Below are 24,312 nucleotides of genomic sequence, written 5' to 3' on the forward strand. Positions count from 1 at the left end.
TCGACGGCCAACACCGTGGTTCCTGGTGTGTCCGCTGTGCCGTGCGTGTGATCATTGCTTGTACAGCCTTCTCGCAGTGTCCGGAGCAAGTATGGTGGGTCTGAAACACCGGTGTCAATGTGTTCTTTTTTCCATTTCCAGGAGTGTATATAAGTGGGTCGAAGACGGGTGATAAAATGATTCTAGTGACAACACGGGCCGCAGATGGAGAATTCGACTTTGACAAAGGTGACATTATTATTCCCCAGAGCGTGTGAACGTGTATCTCTAAAACGTAACTTGTCGGATGCTGCAGTGAGCATCTACGATAGAACGACCACTGGGCGCTAAGTGGTGGGACGTCCATGACACTGCTCAGAACGAGGGATGAGGGGACTCGCCTACTCTGTAAAGCTGGGCAGGTGGCGATTCGTCACATCTCTGCCTAAAGAGCATACTGCTAGTGCACGCATAAGTGTTTCGGAGCGTACGGTTCATCGTACATTGTTGAACGTGGGGCTCAGTAGCAGACGACCCCCACGTGTCCATATGTTGGCCCAACGACATGATCAAGTAAGATTGCAGTGGCCACGGGATCGTCGAGATTGGACCGTGGATCAGGGGCAACGTATCGCCTCGTCGCGTGAATCACATTGGTGCTACTTCAGGTCAATGGCCGTCTCCACGAACGCCGTCATCTACGCGAACGGCAAGTCGATATGAGCACCTCGCCAAGGATGGGAGCAGTATTATGCCGTGGGAGACGTTCTGCTGCGCTCTCGTGTGAGTATGGTAGTGATCGAAGACTCGCTCACAGCTGTGGACCACCTGCACCCCCTGCATGCTTGATGTCTTCTCCACCGGCGATATCATCTTCCAGCAGGATTTTATTTATTTATTTTTTATTTTGCGTATGGTAATACAGCGATAATATTTTATGTAAGTACAACAATATGTAAACCAAATGTAGAAAACAAAACAATGTGCATATAGTACATGTGTAAAAAAAACAAGCAATAGCACAAAAGGATAAAGTACAAAGACTTAAGACAAAATTACTACACGTTGAAAGCTTGGTAAGCCTGATTAGAAACTAATTCATATACTTAAAGCTCAATATCTAGATTGCATAGCCAATCCAAAGCAGAGGGTTTCACATATATAACCTCAGAGACACGTCCGGCGTATCTTCTTAAGGGACATTACTAAATAATATGGCGGACGTTCTGTTCTGGTGCTCCACAGTCACAGGTTGGTGAGTCGCATAGACCCTTCTTCTTCATGTGCCGTCTCCTCTAAGAAGGTTGGCTGTCATCATGGCAATTTCTGATCTTGATTTGGCTGATCTAAGGAGTTCTGACGTTGAGCAGTTGTACCAATTTTTTAAATTATCAATCCAGGATGTTCGTCTTCTACCCCTCGTTCTCTTCCCACAAATTTTCCCTTCTAGTATTATTTGCAATATTTTGTAATTTACTCCCCTAATAACATGGCCTAAATATTGTAGCTTCCTTACTTTAATAGTTTTAATTAATTCTTTTTCCTTTCCCATTCTTCTTAGGACATCTTGATTAGTAATCCTCGACACCCAACTAATTCTAAGTATTCTTCTATATGCCCACATTTCAAAAGCTTCTAAACTGTTCATGTCCTTCTTTTTCAATATCCACGCTTCCATTCCGTATAGTAATTTTGAGAATACATAGCATCTTAGCAACCTCATTTTTGTGTTTAAACAAATGTCTCTCGAACAGAATGCATTTTTCATCTTATTAAAGATACTTCTGGCCTGTCCTATTCTCGATTTAATTTCTTCTGAGCTTTCAATCTCCTCATTTACAATTGTTCCGAGATATTTAAATTTACGTACTTGATCGACTCTTTCCCTATTGATTGTAAGATTTTCTTGTTGGTGTGTTTTAGATATCACCATGAACTTAGTCTTGCTTACGTTAAGAGTCAAGCCAAATTCTTCACTTTTTTCTGCGACTTTGTCAAGAAGTAATTGTAGATCTTTGAGGTTTCCAGCTAGTAGTGCAGTGTCATCAGCAAACCTAACATTGTTAATGTTTAGCCCATTCACTTTAATGCCAGCTATTTCATCTGATAGAGCTGCCTGGAATATGTCTTCTGAATACATATTAAACAATAAGGGTGAGAGAACGCAACCTTGTCTCACACCCCTCTTTATTTCTATATCATTCGATAACTCATTTTCTATCTTCACGGTTGCGGTTTGATTGTAGTAGAGGTTATATATAATGCGGATGTCTTTCTTATCAAGTGTTTTCTTTTCTAACAATTCTATGAGATGATCATGACGAACATTGTCAAATGCTTTATTATAATCCAGGAAGCACACATATAGTGGCTGATTAACCTCCATACATCGTTGCGCTAATATGTTAAAAGCAAACAATGCTTCTCTTGTACCGAGGGAACTTCTAAAACCGAATTGTGTTTCACTTATACCCTACTTGTACTTATATGCATTGCTTCTTGCATGGCCCGTTCTGAAACGGTATAATTTAGTCCATGTACATCTCTTCAGGTCAAAGCCCGGTAATTCTAGAGTAGGATCTTGGATACCTTGTTTATTAATTCCAGAATCATTCCGAAAGTGCCGTCATTGCTCCATGATGTCAGGTTGATGTTCTTGTGTATTAACCCATATAGGCTTTCGTGACTTCAAGCAGGTCGATGGTATTTCGTTCAAAACATCATGGATTGGTAGATTCTGTGGGTAATCTGAGTCATGAATTTTTGACCACTCTCTTGCTGCTGCTTCTTGCTTTCTCAATTGTGGAGGTGGGATATTGCTTAGAGTATGCAGCCAAGGGACTGAGGTGGATTTAATAGTACCCGACATTGTCCTCGTACACTCATTCGACTGGACGTCGATTTTCTTAGTATGAGTGCTCGAATGCCAGACAGCAGAGAAATATTCGGCAACAGGATATACTAGGGCAATTGCTGCAGTACGTAAGGTGGATGCTTGAGCTCCCCAAGTCGAGCCAGGCAATTTTCTCACGATGTTGTTGCGACTCTTTAGCTTTTGGCTTACGTTTTCTAGATGTTTTTTGTAAGTCATGGAGGGGTCTAGTGTTATGCCAAGGTATTTGGGGTTCTACATCTACATCTACATCTACATTTATACTCCGCAAGCCACCCAACGGTGTGTGGCGGAGGGCACTTTACGTGCCACTGTCATTATCTCCCTTTCCTGTTCCAGTCGCGTATGGTTCGCGGGAAGAACGACTGTCTGAAAGCCTCTGTGCGCGCTCTAATCTCTCTAATTTTACATTCGTGATCTCCTCGGGAGGTATAAGTAGGGGGAAGCAATATATTCGATACCTCATCCAGAAACGCACCCTCTCGAAACCTGGCGAGCAAGCTACACCGCGATGCAGAGCGCCTCTCTTGCAGAGTCTGCCACTTGAGTTTGTTAAACATCTCCGTAACGCTATCACGGTTACCAAATAACCCTGTGACGAAACGCGCCGCTCTTCTTTGGATCTTCTCTATCTCCTCCGTCAACCCGATCTGGTACGGATCCCACACTGATGAGCAATACTCAAGTATAGGTCGAACGAGTGTTTTGTAAGCCACCTCCTTTGTTGATGGACTACATTTTCTAAGGACTCTCCCAATGAATCTCAACCTGGTACCCGCCTTACCAACAATTAATTTTATATGATCATTCCACTTCAAATCGTTCCGCACGCATACTCCCAGATATTTTACAGAAGTAACTGCTACCAGTGTTTGTTCCGCTATCATATAATCATACAATAAAGGATCCTTCTTTCTATGTATTCGCAATACATTACATTTGTCTATGTTAAGGGTCAGTTGCCACTCCCTGCACCAAGTGCCTATCCGCTGCAGATCTTCCTGCATTTCGCTACAATTTTCTAATGCTGCAACTTCTCTGTATACTACAGCATCATCCGCGAAAAGCCGCATGGAACTTTCGACCCTATCTACTAGGTCATTTATATATATTATGTAAATCAATGGTCCCATAACACTCCCCTGTGGCACGCCAGAGGTTACTTTAACGTCTGTAGATGTCTCTCCATTGAGAACAACATGCTGTGTTCTGTTTGCTAAAAACTCTTCAATCCAGCCACACAGCTGGTCTGATATTCCGTAGGCTCTTACTTTGTTTATCAGACGACAGTGCGGAACTGTATCGAACGCCTTCCGGAAGTCAAGGAAAATGGCATCTACCTGGGAGCCTGTATCTAATATTTTCTGGGTTTCATGAACAAATAATGCGAGTTGGGTTTCACACGATCGCTGTTTCCGGAATCCATGTTGATTCCTACATAGTAGATTCTGAGTTTCCAAAAACGACATGATACTCGAGCAAAAGACATGTTCTAAAATTCTACAACAGATCGACGTCAGAGAGAAGTTGTGTTTGACTGTTTGTTCACAGAAGTTCACATTCAGTTCCTGGTGGGCCATTTTATTGTTCAAGTGGAAAGCACACACCTCAGTCTTGGTTGGATTAGGGCAGAGTCGCCATTTTTTATAATAGGAATTTAAGGACTCCAGATCTTCTGTGAATACGTTCGCTCCTTCCCCAAGTGTTTTAGTTTGTACAACTAGTGCCAAATCATCGGCGTAGCAAAATTTCCTGCTGACTGTATTTGGCAAGTCACTAATATACAAATTAAAAAGGGTTGGAGTCAACACAGATCCTTGAGGAAGGCCATTTTTTATTTTATACGATCTGCTGGTGTTGTGGCCGATGCTCACTTTGAAAGACCTGTTCGTCAGCATGTTGTTCATTAAGGCTGCCAATTTTAAACTAGGTATGTGTCTCTTGAACTTAATCATAAGACTCTGGAGCCATACAATGCCATATGCCGACGACAGATCAACAGAAGCGACACTTGACTTCATCCTGTTCTGGAATCCGCTTTCTATATATCATTTTAGGGCTAAAACTTGTTCGCAACAGCTGCGTTTGTTTCTGAAACCTGCCTGATATGGAGGGGTTATTCCATCCACGGTATCCTGAATTCTATTAAGTAATTATCCAACACGATAATTGTCCATATATCAATGCCAGAACAGTGCTACAGTGGTTTGAGGAGCGTGAAAATGTACTCACGTTGAAGTTTTTGCTACGAGATTAGCTTGATATTAATCCAATAGAGCCTTTTAGGTCGGTATCAAGCACCATTACCGCGTACACAAATCAGCTTCCCGCCGTTTAAAGAAATTACATGACTTGTGCGTGGACATCTGGTGAGACTTCGTCCACAAACCTATTACCAAACTGTCGAGGCCATTACACTCAGTATCGGTGACGTGTTGCGTTCCGAAGATGGACCAGTAAGTTATTAAGCTGGTGGTCATGTCGTCTTGGCTCGTAGGTGTACGTATAGTGATAGATGTGATGTGCTTTTCTAAGGCATGAATCGAAAATATGTAGTAAGTGTAGTGCTTACGGAGTTTTTTTGATCTACCGTATAAAACGTTTATGCAACGATATAAAAGTTTTGGTAGCCATATAAATAAATGCATAAGAATACAATATTTTTTCTGATATCAGAAAACTTCAAATTCTCTGATCATTCGATGTTATTTCGGGTAGCATTTCAATTGCTGTACAATGTGATCTAATTAGTTTACCCTTTTCATAAAATTACAGTACAGTGTATAATGCAAGTTGGTTTCTGACCAACCTTATGTAACTAATCTGTAATCGTTGTTCTGATATATTGTACAGGTAGCGTGGGAATTACTTTTGAAATGGATGGACTTGAACCGCTGACTAATTCGACAGAGGATGGCGAGGCTGCTGAAAGGGCACGACAGTTTCAGGTGGGTGCTGCAGCTCAGCTGTCACCCAATTGGAGCTCCTATAACATTTCATTGTATTGCTCGTTGCTTGGAGAGTGCAACTGGTCATAATCTCGTGACATGTAAGGCCTATATATGGGAGACGAATGACTGGGGAAAACTAATCTGTCACTGTGTTCTGCAGGTGGGTATCTTCGCACATCCTATCTACAGTCAGGATGGGGACTATCCTGCTGTGGTGCGACAGCTAGTGGATGCCAACAGTAAGGCTGAGGGACGACCCCGATCAAGGTTACCAACTTTCACACAGGAAGAGATTGAGTACATTAGGGGTGAGTATGGAAATATATTGGCAGACCATTACGATTCAGCAACTGAGGGCATAGCGTAATCCAATACTGTCCAGACGTGACTGTACCATGAACTGTTCTTCTCCTATATTCATCCATCAGCGATCTTTGTTTTTATGATACGAGGGCAGTTGAATAAGTAATGCAACACATTTTTTTTCTCGGCCAATTTTGGTTGAAAAAACCGGAAATTTCTTGTGGAATATTTTCAAACATTCCCGCTTCGTCTCGTATAGTTTCACTGACTTCCGACAGGTGGCAGCGCTGTACAGAGCTGTTAAAATGGCGTCTGCAACGGATGTGCGTTGCAAACAACGGGCAGTGATCGAGTTTCTTTTGGCGGAAAACCAGGGCATCTCAGATATTCATAGGCGCTTGCAGAATGTCTACGGTGATCTGGCAATGGACAAAAGCACGGTGAGTCGTTGGGCAAAGCGTGTGTCATCATCGCCGCAAGGTCAAGCAAGACTGTCTGATCTCTCGCGTGCGGGCCGGCCGTGCACAGCAGTGATTCCTCCAATGGCGGAGCATGTGAACACACTCGTTCGAGATGATCGACGGATCACCATCAAACAACTCAGTGCTCAACTTGACATCTCTGTTGGTAGTGCTGTCACAATTGTTCACCAGTTGGGATATTCAAAGGTTTGTTCCCGCTGGGTCCTTCGTTGTCTAACTGAACACCATAAAGGGCAAAGGAGAACCATCTGTGCGGAATTGCTTGCTCGTCATGTGGCTGAGGGTGACAAGTTCTTGTCAAAGATTGTTACAGGCGATGAAACATGGGTTCATCACTTCGAACCTGAAACAAAACGGCAATTAATGGAATGGCGCCACACCCACTCCCCTACCAAGAAAAAGTTTAAAGCCATACCCTCAGCCGGTAAAGTCATGGTTACAGTCTTCTGGGCCGCTGAAGGGGTTATTCTGTTCGATGTCCTTCCCCACCGTCAAACGATCAACTCTGAAGTGTATTGTGCTACTCTTCAGAAATTGAAGAAACGACTTCAGCGTGTTCGTAGGCACAAAAATCTGAACGAACTTCTCCTTCTTCATGACAACGCAAGACCTCACACAAGTCTTCACACCCGAGAGGAGCTCACAAAACTTCAGTGGACTGTTCTTCCTCATGCACCCTACAGCCCCGATCTCGCACCGTCGGATTTCCATATGTTTGGCCCAATGAAGGACGCAATCCGTGGGAGGCACTACGCGACCAGTGGAATGGTACCGTGCAGGCATACAGGCCCTCATTTCAAGGTGGCGTAAGGCCGTAGCATTGAATGGGGATTACGTTGAAAAATATTGTTGTGTAGCTAAAAGATTGGGGAATAACCTGGTGTATTTCAATGCTGAATAAAACAACCCCTGTTTCAGAAAAAAAATGTGTTGCATTACTTATTGAACTGCCCTCGTATTTTGTGAGTAAATCATGTCAGCAGCCGGAAATAAATGGCGATGGATGTTGAACTCTGTCTCACAAGAATATCCCGGCATTCAGCGATAAGTTTTGTTGCTTATGCATAGAGCAGAACCAGAGATCTAGCTAAGTCGCACACCCGGAACGAATGAAAACAGATCAGTTACTTTAAGAAAGCGTTCGTGATTAAACTTGAAGCGTTAAGTAAGTTCTAACAGACGATCCTTTAAAATATCCGTCTGTTATGACATGCAATATCTCTACCACAAGGGCGACATAGTTTTTGGAGGCTCTACTGGTTGTAATGGCCATACGACGTTTCCAACATTATCATTCTTCTCGAAATATTGAGCAGACCCAAAACAAAAATTTTCTCTAAATTCTTTCACTGTGCTAAATATCATTATTTGCAGTCAACTTTGTCGTGGACAGTCATTTTTAGCATATATATTCAGCATTTTTGCGGGGACTGGTCTTTTGCAGCCTCTTTTCCCCTGAAGGTGTAACTAGTGATACTGAGTATAGCTGATAAAACGTTTTACATGAGTATGATTGTAAACAATGTAGTTTCGAAGAAACTGACGCTCTGTCATCATACGGAAGTCCTTCCACTTCGGTTTCTGACAGATGCTCAGTTACTAATAAGCATATTTTTCAGTGCCAACGGCTTTGCCGCAGTCGTAACACCGGTTCCCGTCACATTATCGAAGTTAAGCGCTGGTCGGGCTGGGCTAGCACTTGGATGGGTGACCACCCGGTCTGCCGAGCGCTGTTGGCAAGCAGGGTGCACTCAGCCCTTGTGAGGCAATCCGCCTAACTATTTGAAAGAGAAGTAGCGGCTCTGGTCTCGTAAACAGACATGCGGCCGGGAGAGCTGTGTGCTCACCACATGCTCCTCCATATCCGCATCCAGTGACGCGTGTGGGCTGATGACACGGCGGCCGGTCGGTTATGTAGTTGCATCCAAGGCCTGTTCGGAGGGAGCTTAGATTTCTTATTAAATATTTTCCAGTACGTCTCTGATAGTTCGGGCCGTGTAGTAAAAGGATCGTAGTAGAAGGAAACACTTTGTTATTTTCCGCTAAAAATGCAAGTTACAGCCTAAAGTTTCCGCATGCACCCCCTATATTACATATTTTGTAAAGCCTTGTCGCCAGGTTTGTAAGGCCTCAATGCTACTTCTCTGGAGACCAAGTTGCCGCAGTTGTTACGGTAGGCTGAGTTCGTGAAACGGCTTCTGGTGCAGTACACCGCTAAGACAATTTCTCCCTGCCACGATTACGCAGCTGTGCCCCAGGATTAGGTAATAGAATAGAAAAACGAAGGTTCTACAACTCTCCAACAAATTAGTAGCAGAGTCACACAAATGAGTTAAAACGGTTTACTTGTCTTTGTGACTAGTTGATAAGAAAGTCTGCAACACTGCTTGCAATGTAACACAAAAAAGGTCCTCAATAGCCAAGTGCAAATAATAGTAGGTAAGGTTCACAGTACATAGCAAATGCAATTACAACTGTCTGTTCAACTCTAAAAGTTCGCTAAACGACGTTCCCTGTCTAAGTGAGCCTTGGATGATGATCTGTAACCAAGTGGGCGACAGCTGCTCTTCTGTCTTCCGAGTAGGCTTCTGTCGGTTGTCGTCCGGTATTTGGCGGATTGTACTCAGCCGGTAATTAGCCGAGGCGAAGTCGATATCTTCATTCTCAGCGCCGCCCGTAGCGCTGGTGGAACTCCTGCAAGTGAAGAGTCTCTATGTCACTGGCGCCAGCTCGCATCTTTGCACCTGTGGTGCTTTTTGCCCTGGCTGTGTCTTATTCGGACGACACAGCAACATATATCCATCTCTCATTGGTACTGATTCACACGATGGTGGAGCATGGCCATTCAATTCATTCAACATGGATTGGTCGCTTGTTGTTGCCCTTCAACTGCGGAAAACGTACTACCGCACGATGCTCCACTTTATTACTGGGCTGCGACATATCGTTTTGTCTCCTGCACCGTCGTGCTATTGTAAAAAATGGTTCAAATGGCTCTGAGCACTATGGGACTTAACATCTGTGGTCATCAGTCCCCTAGAACTTAGAACTACTTAAACCTAACTAACCTAAGGACATCACACACATCCATGCCCGAGGCAGGATTCGAACCTGCGACCGTAGCAGTTGCGCGGTTCCGGACTGAGCGCCTAGAACCGCTAGACCACCGCGGCCGGCCGTGCTATTGTAGTGCGTCACGCTGATTTCAGTGTGTATCGGTATTGCAGGCTTAAACCAGCTAACAGGCGCAAAGTAGATTTAACAACTTCATCTTTTTTTCGATACGAAAATTAAACTTTTATGACTACCCCAAGTGTCAAACACCTGATGTCACACCATTTGATCTGTTCCCTTATACGTCTGCCTCTGTTGCCAAAAATGTAAGGTAAGTATCTAAAGGAAGTATAGCCATTGACTGCGACTGGTCTCTGGTTTAAATCGATGGGGAAAGTTGACATATTTGTGCAAGACCGAGATTCCAACCCGAGTGTCTTGTTTACTAGGCAGACGCGCTGACCGCTTGGCCTTTCGGACACAGTGGTCACCGGAATGCACGGATTGAATTAGTGCGCCTTCCATCACATCACAATTCTCAGCGTATCAATACACTAGTAATGTAGAGCCCCTTGCTCATTATCCTCATTACTCGCGGCATTTCACCTATTCCTGTAAGAGTTCGAACCTGCTGCGCATCTGCACAGAGGAGACTACTGGCCATCTCATATACACTCCTGGAAATTGAAATAAGAACACCGTGAATTCATTGTCCCAGGAAGGGGAAACTTTATTGACACATTCCTGGGGTCAGATACATCACATGATCACACTGAAAGAACCACAGGCACATAGACACAGGCAACAGAGCATGCACAATGTCGGCACTAGTACAGTGTATATCCACCTTTCGCAGCAATGCAGGCTGCTATTCTCCCATGGAGACGATCGTAGAGATGCTGGATGTAGTCCTGTGGAACGGCTTGCCATGCCATTTCCATCTGGCGCCTCAGTTGGACCAGCGTTCGTGCTGGACGTGCAGACCGCGTGAGACGACGCTTCATCCAGCCCCAAACATGCTCAATGGGGGACAGATCCGGAGATCTTGCTGGCCAGGGTAGTTGACTTACACCTTCTAGAGCACGTTGGGTGGCACGGGATACATGCGGACGTGCATTGTCCTGTTGGAACAGCAAGTTCCCTTGCCGGTCTAGGAATGGTAGAACGATGGGTTCGATGACGGTTTGGATGTACCGTGCACTATTCAGTGTCCCCTCGACGATCACCAGTGGTGTACGGCCAGTGTAGGAGATCGCTCCCCACACCATGACGCCGGGTGTTGGCCCTGTGTGCCTCGGTCGTATGCAGTCCTGATTGTGGCGCTCACCTGCACGGCGCCAAACACGCATACGACCATCATTGGCACCAAGGCAGAAGCGACTCTCATCGCTGAAGACGACACGTCTCCATTCGTCCCTCCATTCACGCCTGTCGCGACACCACTGGAGGCGGGCTGCACGATGTTGGGGCGTGAGCGGAAGACGGCCTAACGGTGTGCGGGACCGTAGCCCAGCTTCATGGAGACGATTGCGAATGGTCCTCGCCGATACCCCAGGAGCAACAGTGTCCCTAATTTGCTGGGAAGTGGCGGTGCGGTCCCCTACGGCACTGCGTAGGATCCTACGGTCTTGGCGTGCATCCGTGCGTCGCTGCGGTCCGGTCCCAGGTCGACGGGCACGTGCACCTTCCGCCGGCCACTGGCGACAACATCGATGTACTGTGGAGACCTCACGCCCCACGTGTTGAGCAATTCGGCGGTACGTCCACCCGGCCTCCCGCATGCCCACTATACGCCCTCGCTCAAAGTCCGTCAACTGCACATACGGTTCACGTCCACGCTGTCGCGGCATGCTACCAGTGTTAAAGACTGCGATGGAGCTCCGTATGCCACGGCAAACTGGCTGACACTGACGGCGGCGGTGCACAAATGCTGCGCAGCTAGCGCCATTCGACGGCCAACACCGCGGTTCCTGTTGTGTCCGCTGTGCCGTGCGTGTAATCATTGCTTGTACAGCCCTCTCGCAGTGTCCGGAGCAAGTATGGTGGGTCTGACACACCGGTGTCAATGTGTTCTTTTTTCCATTTCCAGGAGTGTATATATCAGACGACATCCTCTGTGTACATATACAGGGTGGTCCATTGATAGTGACCGGGCCAAATATCTCACGAAATAAAAATCAAACAAAAAACTGCAAAGAACGAAACTCGTCTAGCTTGAAGGGGCAAACCAGATGGCGCTATGGTTGGCCCGATAGATGGCGCTGCCACAGGTGAAACGGATATCAACTGCTTTTTTTAAATAGGAACCTCATTTTTTGTTACATATTCGTTTAGTACGTAAAGAAAATATATAAATGTGTGTGTGTGGGGGGGTGGGGGGGCGGGCGGCATTCAGACATGTCGGTGATAATGTCACACTTTTTTACTTTTTACTTTACATTTTCGTGTCTGGAAACCAGGTCTCAACCCTTCATTCCACTATACGGCCACGTCCAGGGCTTCTTCCAAGGTTTCCGGTGGTGGAAAGATTGTCCGTTATCGTTATTGGTAACATTTTCATGTGACGCCGGAATGCTATAGTCTGATGATGTTGCTATAGAATGTTCTCGCGGAGGCTCCTTCCTTGCCCCGCTGATGATGATGATGATGATGTTACAAACTTTCTAGGATGGTGGAGAAGGATAAACGTATCAATTTGAGGGAAGGGGTCCCTATACTGGAAATCAACGTGTCGAAATTTATAAGTGAAAACCCTTCTTATACCTCTGACAGTGGAATACATGTACTGTACTACTGTTGCTAAGCCTGTACTGTTGGCCACTTCCAGAGATCATCCTTGGGCCGAATCAAGAAAAACTATTTAGTAAAAATGAGTCTAAAATGCATACCTCAAGAACTATGAGAACTCGTTCAATACGGCAGCGAAAATGAGTAACTGCTAATGACCCCTCATGTACGCATTTTTGAGCACACATTGACTCGACATTTTTTCCTCGTTTTGGTCCGTACTATCATCACTTAAAGTCGCCTACCCTACAATCTTAGGAACAACCCTACCAGTACATGTATTTCAGTGTCATAGATATCAGAACTGTTTTCGCTTATGACTTACGACTCTTACGTTGCTGGTACAGAGACTCTTTATCTTCATCATCCTAGAAACACCCTGTGTACATATATTTACAGGCGCCGGAGTCCATAACTTTGACGCTCTGTAGCGCCGCCGGATGACGTTTCGGGACTAGGGTTCCTACGTAGAAATTGATCTACTAAGTCTCCTCTACAACCTCTAGAAATGTGTAATATGAGTTCTGAAACCCCTATATATACATATATTCTAGGTTCGAAAGAAACAAAGATTGTTCATGTGGATGAGGACACCGCTATCAACACTATCAGCTGAACGTTAATTGGAAATTGCATATAGATTTGTACAACAAGTAATTGCGGGAACAGCAGCTTCTACCCTATTATTTATCCTTCTCGTGACTTCGGACCTTTTGTCCTGTAGAGCCAGGGGATTCTGCAACGTTATAATATGTTACATTCTCGCTTTCGTGAGTTTGTTCTCTTCTCGTATGAAACTTATTTCACTAGAAACGACATACTCCATTGTCTCAGTATTCAGGTACGTGCTGCTGGGGATCCTCATACTACAGATGTGAAGAACCACCAACACAGATTTTCAGTGAACTCGTGGGTGTTAGGAGCCCCAATTAATTGCATCAGCGTATACTCTATTTGTGCGAGACCAACTCCCTCGGTTCCTCTAAGATAGCACATTGGAGCCTCGTGCGCCATGTCGTTATGCACAATTATTGAAAGTGTGCAACATCATTACGGGGGCACGCTGTACGGATCATTTTCATACCTTCGTCTAGCGGAAGTGCAAAGCTGTTTTGTGGCAGCGTTAAATCTCGGTACACCACTGAAACGTTATTTCTTTTTTCAATGTAGTCTCCTTGTACATTAATTCAATTGTCCAACGATGTTCCTGTGCCTTGATCCCATCTCGAAAATGATTTTCCTTCAGGCCTGCAAAATAGTTGTCAACTCCGGCTATCAATTCTTCGTTTGAGGTGAATCTTCGTCCATCAAGAAAAATTTTCAATTTTGGGAAGAGAGTCTGAAGGAGCCATTTCAGGTGAATAAGGCGAGTGTGGCAACAATTCATATCTTATTTCGTGTAATTTTGCCATGGGTACGGCGCATGTGTGCGGGCGCACGTCAAGAGTCGTGGCATCCATCTTGCAGATAATTTTTTCATATATAATTCTTCAGTTAAAATGTGATATACCCTTTCAGATGACATCTGGCAAGCGCGAGCAATTTCACGCACTTCCAATCGGTGATCCTCCATGCTCATTTTGTGCACTTTGTCAATGATTTCTGGAGTAGTGACACATCTTGGCCGCCAACTGCGCGGATCATCATCTAAGCTCTCCCGACCAAATTTAAATTCATTTGTCCACTTGACAACAGTTGAATATGAAGGAGCAGAGTTCCCCAGTGTATTCTGGAAATCGGCATGAATGTCCTTAGCTTTCATACCTTTCTTTACGAAGTACTTAATCACTGCTCGAATCTCGATTTTTTCCATATTCGCAAATAACTACGCGGGAACGACAGCTCGCTTTCAAGAACACTGACGTGGCACGTGTTTACAGGCAACAGTCCAATGAATATCACGTGAACAACTCGTTGCGCTAGAGCTGACCTCTCGTGGTGATTCCTAGAACTTTTCAAACCACACTCGTATAATAAGCATGAGTGTGGCAACAATAAAATTCACTCAACGTCGAGGTATGAGTAGTTTGTCTCTTATTTTCTCTGCCTACGAGTTCTGGTAAAAGTGTGAAATCACCAGTAGCGTCTTTGAAATCGTTTTAACAAGTGATTCTTCTCCACAAGTGGTAACACTTTGAAGTCTAACAAATTGTATACTAGCAAGACAGTACTCTGCACACAAAGAAAGACTCATTTCATCGTGTTTCCGAGAAAGTCAGCTGAGTTAGATAGAGTGATTTTATTGAAGCCTCACAAACTACCCTTTGCAATAAACTGTTACATAGGTTGCGCAGAACATTTGTTCCCTCCGAACAACACGATAGCTTCCCACCTTTCATCACGAAGAACGAAACAAGCTCCACAGTCAGTATCCTAGAAATCTATGGAAGCCTTCTCGATGATTAAACAATGTAGTAGTAGCAATTTTATTTCTGTATTTTGAACTAATAGTAATGGTTGTCCAGAAACTGAAGTGGTGGGTTTCGAGAAAGTTCCTGGCAAAACTGAACCATCAGAAATTTGCATTCAACCTTGTTGTAACAAATAGCTAATGACCGTTGTAACAGAAGTGTTCTCTACTAGTTTATGCATATCACTTACCAAGCGTTATTTCTAACGTAGCAAACGGTTGCTAGAAGCTACAATGCGTAGTGACACCTTTTAATTTGGGCCCTTTGAATTTGGTAAGCTATTTTTTTTAACTGGGTCTTTGCAATACACTCTTATTAAAAAATACGAAATTCAAATGTTTTCTGTAAGCATTAGCAGGCTTTGTTTTATTATTAATTGCTTACGGAGAGAAGCAGGCGCTGTTTTAATAATTATTGAAAACGCAAAACATCTACTACACATTTTCTGTAGTTAAACATGCTGTAACTTCTATGTGACAACGTAAAATTGTGATTCGGACCAAATCTCGGGCTATTATCACAACCTTAAGCATCACGCTTTCAGAACCTATCTCAGACACCGTCTAGAAGCTTTAACTCGGCACTGGTTTCTTCTTCATGTGTTTTGACACACATTCTCGTGGATCATTACTTGTGCTGAGTTTCCACAGTATCACCGTTACACAGTGGAAGAATTCCTTACTTGAGGGGAAGTCAAACAAAATTTGTTTTAAGGTTGGAGCTGTCGTTTCAGTTTATCATTTAACTGAAACAGAGGGAACAAATCTTGTTACAGGGTCGGCCGACTTTCTCGGAGTGATACACTTCGAAACGACTTTCGTGACCTCAGGTGTGACAGGCGAATCACCTTCAAAAACGCGGGACTCTGCTGTAATTACGTCGTCTGCTGAGGTAAGCTGAACCCGCTGCTTGTACAGCCTTGTAAGTGTGCTAATGAACTGATCTTCAACGGCGACAGTGTACACATACTTTTGATCACAAAGATATTAAAACTGTAACAGCGCCCTTTTACTGCCGAGCGGAGTGGCCGCGCGATTAGAGACGCCATGTCACTGAATGTGCAGCCTCTCCCACCGGAGGTTCGAGTCCTCCTTGGGGCATGGGTGTGTGTGTGTGTGTGTGTGTGTGTTGCTCTTAGTATAATTTAGTTTGAGTTAGTTTAAATAGTGTGTAAGGCTAGGGACCGATGGCCTCAGTAGTTTGGTCCCTTAGGAATTGAGACACATTTGAGCATTTTTATTAATTGCTTATGGAGAGAAACAGGTGGTATTGTAATAATTATTGAAGACACAGAACTACTATTATACATTTTCTGCGGTTAAATACGCTGTAATTTATATGTAACAGCTGCCCAGCCAGCTTCAAACGTACCAGTCAATTTCTAACTATCGTCTGTTAGCACACGTTTCTATTGATAAATTTTCAATAGTGCAGATGACTGCTGTGTTGAAATATTGTAGGACGTCTTAGGAAAACGTGAGTTACAAACAGAAACAGTATAGGTCTTAATCCCTGTTGCTCATGATCATGACGTATTGTGGTGCGGTTCGTGGGGTAATTTAGAGTTGAATAACATTCGCTGGTTTGTTGACATCTTTAGTAAAAAGAATTGTGTGGGCCTTGACTTTTACGAGTACACCAATTGAATCACACTATAATAGATGGCTGCGAACGTATCTAATGTGCACGATGTTATTAGAGGGGCCACACATAAAATTCTGTATAGTGTGTGATTAAACGATCCATCTAATTTCGTGGTCGTGCGGTAGCGTTCTCGGTTCCCACGCCCGGGTTCCCGGGTTCGATTCCCGGCGTGGTCAGGGATTTTCTCTGCCTCGTGATGACTGGGTGTTGCGTGCTGTCCTTAGGTTAGTTAGGTTTAAGTGGTTCTGAGTTCTGGGAGACTGATGACCATAGATGTTAAGTCCCATAGTGCTCAGAGCCATTTGAACATTTTTTTTTAGCCATCTAATACAGAGTTTCGGTATTTCGTGTACATTCAGCCATCCGTATGACATCTAGTTGCAGTTCCTTTTTTTCTCGCCTGTGCTGACTCGTATCTGAAATAATAGGACCAATCACGAAATAATTGATCCAGAATAATTTTTGAATCTCAATACACTATATTTTAAAATACGGCCTACAGCATACATTCACGAGAGCAACACTACTGTTTCTCTCTCATTAAATCCAGGTAACCGCAGAATGATCAGAAATGAGACGAACTACACTCCTGGAAATGGAAAAAAGAACACATTGACACCGGTGTGTCAGACCCACCATACTTGCTCCGGACACTGCGAGAGGGCTGTACAAACAATGATCACACGCACGGCACAGCGGACACACCAGGAACCGCGGTGTTGGCCGTCGAATGGCGCTAGCTGCGCAGCATTTGTGCACCGCCGCCGTCAGTGTCAGCCAGTTTGCCGTGGCATACGGAGCTCCATCGCAGTCTTTAACACTGGTAGCATGCCGCGACAGCGTGGACGTGAACCGTATGTGCAGTTGACGGACTTTGAGCGAGGGCGTATAGTGGGCATGCGGGAGGCCGGGTGGACGTACCGCCGAATTGCTCAACACGTGGGGCGTGAGGTCTCCACAGTACATCGATGTTGTCGCCAGTGGCCGGCGGAAGGTGCACGTGCCCGTCGACCTGGGACCGGACCGCAGCGACGCACGGATGCACGCCAAGACCGTAGGATCCTACGCAGTGCCGTAGGGGACCGCACCGCCACTTCCCAGCAAATTAGGGACACTGTTGCTCCTGGGGTATCGGCGAGGACCATTCGCAATCGTCTCCATGAAGCTGGGCTACGGTCCCGCACACCGTTAGGCCGTCTTCCGCTCACGCCCCAACATCGTGCAGCCCGCCTCCAGTGGTGTTGCGACAGGCGTGAATGGAGGGACGAAAGGAGACGTGTCGTCTTCAGCGATGAGAGTCGCTTCTGCCTTGGTGCCAATGATGGTCGTATGCGTGTTTGGCGCCGTGCAGGTGAGCGCCACAATCAGGACTGCATACGACCGAGGCACACAGGGCCAACACCCGGCATCATGGTGTGGGGAGCGATCTCCTACACTGGCCGTACACCACTGGTGATCGTCGAGGGGACACTGAATAGTGCACGGTACATCCAAACCGTCATCAAACCCATCGTTCTACCATTCCTAGACCGGCAAGGGAACTTGCTGTTCCAACAGGACAATGCACGTCCGCATGTATCCTGTGCCACCCAACGTGCTCTAGAAGGTGTAAGTCAACTACCCTGGCCAGCAAGATCTCCGGATCTGTCCCCAATTGAGCATGTTTGGGACTGGATGAAGCGTCGTCTCACGCGGTCTGCACGTCCAGCACGAACGCTGGTCCAACTGAGGGGCCAGGTGGAAATGGCATGGCAAGCCGTTCCACAGGACTACATCCAGCATCTCTACGATCGTCTCCATGGGAGAATAGCAGCCTGCATTGCTGCGAAAGGTGGATATACACTGTACTAGTGCCGACATTGTGCATGCTCTGTTGCCTGAGTCTATGTGTCTGTGGTTCTGTCAGTGTGATCATGTGATGTATCTGACCCCAGGAATGTGTCAATAAAGTTTCCCCTTCCTGGGACAATGAATTCACGGTGTTCTTATTTCAATTTCCAGGAGTGTATTTCTCATTAAAAAGAATGTGTCACTTCCAGTTGATTGCATCAAGGAGTGTATCTTTTCCAGTTCGAGGCGTATTCATGAATTAACTTATCTATGAGATCACACGAAATTAAAAAATATTGGAAGCTGTTTACTATAAAGAATAAAGAGTAATAAAATTCTTCCATGAGCAAAGAAAAAAAGAAAAAAATTTTTCCTTACTGACTATTTCTTTGTTACACCATAATGTCCCCAATGGCTGTTGGGAAAAGAAATTTGTCAGTGGATGGTCAGAAGCCAGTCTTGTGCAAAGTTATTTACAGTGTTTATCACATATTAACGTAGAATATGGGGAAATAGTTTCTTTGCATCTTGTTTTTCACTTTCTTACTTATCCTTTGTAACAATTTTACAAAATTATACATATACGTCATTCACGTGACTTTTACATTTCATAATCCCAATCATGCATTTCAAAACACTTTTTACAGTGCAAGTAAGCGTGAAACTTGTTGAAGTATTTACATCCAAATGCTTAATCTCTTTAATTTGATTTTGTGTTCACCGGCAAATGTAGCTACATTTATAAAAGTCATACAAAAAACTCCTTTCACATAGAAAAATTCTACTTACAGAAACGTCCAATATTTTCAATTATTTCGACTCATTTCATGGATTCATTAATCCGCTTAAGTCCCATTGTATTTGGCGATCGTCCATAGTGCGATACTTTTATTTGGCGGGATTGGTACCAGTAGACAGTGTAGAGGGAAAGACGTCGCTGTTGTTTGACGCAGCAGCAACCGTATTGTGAAATACGTCAATTTGTAACTTTTTGCATCACCTTCAATTGTTTGTGGCCCCTGTCGACAGTCACAGATTCTCCAACAATGTTTCGTATACTTTTGTCATTACCAAGGTCCACCGTCTCACTCTCGGGTTCGTGCGTTACATTGCACTCCGTCTTCACGCCGCAAGTGGCCCATCGGGACCATCCGACTGCCGTGTCATCCTCAGCTGAGGATGCGAATAGGAGGGGAGTGTGGTCAGCACACCGCTCTCCCAGCCGTTTTGATGGTTTTCTTTGACCGGAGTCCCTATTATTCGGTCGAGTAGCTCCTCAGTTGGCATCACGAGGCTGAGTGCACCCCGAAAAATGGCAACAGCGCCTGGTGACCTGTATGGTCACCCATCAAAGTGCCGGCCACGCCCGACAGCGCTTAACTTCGGTGATCTGACGGGAACTGGTGTATCCACTACGGCAAGGCCGTTGTTTGTTATTATTGTTATAAGTTCATTGCACTGAATGTTGCCTTTTGAACGGCAAGTTACTTTGTTGACCAGGCTGACATCTCCCACAGCCCAACACGCAGTACCACACTGTTATTAGTTTCGTAAAGTCTAGCGTTCGCACATCTACAGGGTGACAAGTATTGAACTATATGAAATACAATCGTCATAACTTCTTAACGGTTTGCTTTAGGACGTTCAAACTGCACGGTTGGCTGCGGGCATGATGGGAATTAGTATGCGCATGCATGGTTTGGTGTAGCGACGAAGCGCTCCTTCATTTGGATGAGTACGTCAATAAGCAAAATTGGCGCATTTGGGGGACTGAGAACCCGCATTTCGCGTTCGAAAAGTCTCTTCACTCTCAACGGGTGACTGTGTGGTGTGCAATGTTCAGTCATGGAATAATCGATGCAGTAGTCCTTGAAGGCACGGTGGCTGCCGAACGAAATGTGAAGGTTTTGGAAGATGATTTCATCCCCATTATCCCAAGTAGCCTTGATTTCGACAAGATGTGGTTCATGCAATACGGAGCTCGACTCATCGAAGCAGGGGAGTGTTTGATGTCGTGGAGGAGCATTCTGGCTCATGGATACGCAGAGGCCACTGGCATGGGCCTCGATTAGCGGTCATATACTCTAGATCTGAACACATGGGGCTATAATAAAAACGAGGTGTACAGTAATAACCCCCCAAGCCACTGCTGAGCTGAAAATAGCCATTCAGGAGGTCATCGATAGCATCGATGTATCGAAACTTCAGCGGGCTATGCAGAATTTCGCTATTCGTCTGCGCCACATTATCGCCAATGATGGCAGGCATATCGAACATGTCATAATCTCAACCCGAATATCTGTAGTGACGTTTACATGTTGAATAAAGTGTGTTCAAGCCGTAGTTTTTATCTAATTTACGCTTTTTTCATATAGTTCAATAATTGTAACTTGTACATAATGTTTTATATAGTTACTTTTTATAAAGTCACATTTTCAACCTACCTAGGCCCTACAGTATTCCACATGTCCGGTCTCATTGTTACGTAACGTCCGTTCGTTACCTTTTTGTAGCATAGTTCTTTGTATTTGGTAAGAAATAATTATTTTTCGCTCAGACGAGATATATATATATATATATATATATATATATATATATATATATATATATATATATATATATATATATATAGTCACAGACAAATACGTGCTTTCTTTTATAGATTTGTTAGTTCCAGCTGAGTAAATCTATTTATTAGGCAAAGATATCCAAGCAATTTCTTTCTCGTGTAAAGGTAGGGTTCAAAGTTCGTAGCCCGACAAGCTCGAATATTTTAGCGCAATTCACTGAATCTGTCAAGCAATTTGCAGCTCCCAAGAAAGGTCCTTCAAGTGTATACAATTTTGAGGCTAAGTTCTACTTGTGATGCAACGAGCAAGAAAAGAATAGGCATATCAATTCTCCACGAAGGAAATCAATCCCACTTACATATCAGAGAAGAAATACGAGTATTAGCTCGCTTACATGCTCATCACCATTCATTGCTACTGGGTCGTATGACAATTTAAAATGGACTTCTATCATCTTGGAAATGTATGTTAGCATTCAATCAACATAACCCGCTGGTAATTTCGGATTTGTTTAAGTAGAGCGCAATTTATGCTGTCAAGAATTCATGTACTAGAGACGTTCACATTTAAAAGTGTGTTCATTCCTCCGTTTTACTTTCTTTAGTTCTTTCTTCAAGATCTTAACTCTGAACTCACAACTGTTTTGAGATGCGAGGACACGCTATTTAGTTCGCATTCATTATTTTTACGGAACTATAATTGTTTCACTTGCCCACTTCTGTGACATTTGCTACGAGTGGATGTCACATTTCCATGCAGCTTATTACAAATAAATCTTCTCATACACACACTCTCACAACATGACTGCGTGGCCTTTTACTCGGTACTAACCACCCTATTCCTTAAATAAACCTTAACTAGCTTTCATGACATGCTCTCTCATCATTCGCCACATGTGTTCTAAATTATTTAAAACTAACAAGGGGACCCTCTATACTGTAGATCACGGATTTTGATGCGCTTCAAATATGTTGAGAGGCTCTTACCCCGAGTACCTGGCTATCCGGTTTTTTACACACGGGCCTTGGTTTTTGGGAAAATCGATTTTGAAGTTCATTGCCTACTTTGTATACCGGTAACATAACGTATGTTTCGAGCAAGTGCAAGTGAGTTTAGCGCAGCGGTAAAGGTTCACGGATATCGCGTTGGAGGCACTGTGTTGGAATCCTGCTCGTGTAATTTTTTTTTTTTTTGTTTGAAAATCGACCGAATTTTTCAGTTTTATTTCGAAGAATATCAACAAACAGTGTAAGGTGTGCGAAATTATAAAGATATATTCAGTTATTAATTTTTTCAAGTATTCATTCCGTTTTTGGTTTGCAGTTAGAGTTCCAAATGTTCGTACAACCGTCGCTTCTTGTATTACTTGAAATCGATCTCCGCCTATTATCGTCCCCTCTCCCGTGAATACCGTTAGCTGTAACGGGAACTCAAGCTCCTAGTTGCGGCCAATGAGGATGCGTTCGCATCTAACTACAGCGTCAGTTGTTCGCAAAGCGTCTCTAATGCCGTGAGTTAGAAAAATTCTGTGAATTGGAAGAACCGAGTGTTTCTGCAGTAGTGCAGCCAGAAGAAGATCCACAAGTAGAGAAGTTGAACGAAGAATCAAAAGGCGAAATCAGAAATGCCATTAAATACCCCGAAAATCTACTCCGCGATTTGAATCTCGCAACGAATAAACCGCCTAGAGTGATCTGTGCCAATTCCGTTGCATTTGGCGATGAGATATGTATCGCAATACAGGATCTCTTAACCAAAAGACAGATCCTTACTGATGTGAATTGATAGATTACAACGAAGAAGATGAATTGGGAGAATATGATGAGAACCACAGACGGAATGAATATTTGAAAAAATTAATAACTGAATATTTCTTTATAGTTTCGCACATCTTACACTGTTTGTTGATATTATTTGAAATAAAACTGAAAAATTCGGTCGATTTAAAAAAAAAATTTCAAGATCAGGAATCGAACACAGTACCTCCAGTACAGTAGCTGTGAACCTTTACCACTGAGTTACACTGACTTCCTCGAAATATATCTTATGTTACGGGTATACGAAGCCCACAATGAACTTCAAAAGCCGGCCGGGGTGGCCGAGCGGTTCTAGGAGCTACAGTCTGGAACTACGCGACCGCTACGGTCGCAGGTTCGAATCCTGCCACGGGCATGGATGTGTGTGATGTTAGGTTAGTTAGGTTTAAGTAGTTCTAAGTTCTGGGTGACTGATGACCTCAGAAGTTAAGTCCCATAGTGCTCAGAGCCATTTGAACCATTTTTTAACTTCAAAATCGATTTTTTTCAAAAACCAAGGTCATCGGTAGAAAACCGGATAGCCAGGTACTCAGGGTAAGTGCCACTACAACATATCTGAAGCTCATCAAAATCCGTGATTTATAGTATGGAGGGTCCCCTTGTAAGATTTATATGGGACAATCATACCACAACCACAACGTTGCATAGTATTTTTGAAACGTCATGTTGTATCACGAATCACACATTGTGAAATATGTTCCTCACTTATAATTATTTTCTTTTGCTAACGCTAAGTTTAGCCACACCTTTTAGATGGCTCAAGGTAGTACTCTGTTCAGCGTTTTCTCGTGAACACAATTTTTCCTTAAACATGTCACGTTGGCCAATCTTTATTTCTTACCTGGAACTTTCTATTCTGTATCCTCATCTGTTTTTTTTTTATGTAGATTTAGATTTCTACGTACTTTCTCCATGTGTCTGTGTGTTCAGATTCCCTTTTTTGTGCATATTTGTACATATTCCTGTAGCGTAGTGTCCTTACTTGAAAATACACATTTTGTTGTAAATATTCGTAGTTTTCAAGTAGTCTTTTATTCAATAAATGTAGAGAAATTTTCTGACTTAATGGTAGTATTTAGCTGTTTTGCATTCGTAGGTTAGATTCTTCGTGTTCGGTTTATTCTCAAATGTAGGTAGCTATTTCATTTTAAATTGGTACTGGCGACAGGAGGGGGGATGGCGCTGTTCGCTGTTGCTGTCTGCAACTACAATTATACAAGGTACTGCATGCCGGCTACTACGCCAGTTGGTGTCCCTGTTGGGGGGAGCTTCGCTGAGTGCGATTCGCCACCAAATAGTGCGTTGGCGGAGCATTTCTCAGTCCTCCATTATCATTCACGTTATTGTTACCACATGTTCCACATTTTCCCAACTATTTCCATGGCCATTACTGTTGTTGTTATGGCGTGCCGTATTCCGAGATCCGGGCTTCTACCTACGTTTTCCCTTACCCCTATAATTATTATTAATCGCGCGGTAACTCGCGCTTCCACGCTTATTACTGTTGTTCTCTATCTGGGAAGTAGGAGGGTGCCAACAGCCGGAATTGTGGTTACCGTTATTACCGTTTTTACGGTTCCCATTACCTCTT

The 24,312-nt window shown here is 44.0% G+C and overlaps 1 protein-coding gene across 1 annotated transcript in view; it reads left to right on the top strand.

The window, feature by feature from the left end:
* Window positions 1-24,312, top strand: part of LOC126095098 (myrosinase 1-like) — a 67,600-nt gene that overhangs the window by 32,447 nt on the left and 10,841 nt on the right. The window contains exons 6-8 of the mRNA XM_049909794.1: window positions 5,726-5,820; window positions 5,984-6,131; window positions 15,636-15,751. Of these exons, the coding sequence (XP_049765751.1) occupies window positions 5,726-5,820; window positions 5,984-6,131; window positions 15,636-15,751 (359 nt within the window). The remainder of the gene's footprint in view (window positions 1-5,725; window positions 5,821-5,983; window positions 6,132-15,635; window positions 15,752-24,312) is intronic.

This window comes from Schistocerca cancellata, chromosome 8 (assembly GCF_023864275.1).
Source record: "Schistocerca cancellata isolate TAMUIC-IGC-003103 chromosome 8, iqSchCanc2.1, whole genome shotgun sequence".
NCBI lineage: Eukaryota > Metazoa > Arthropoda > Insecta > Orthoptera > Acrididae > Schistocerca > Schistocerca cancellata.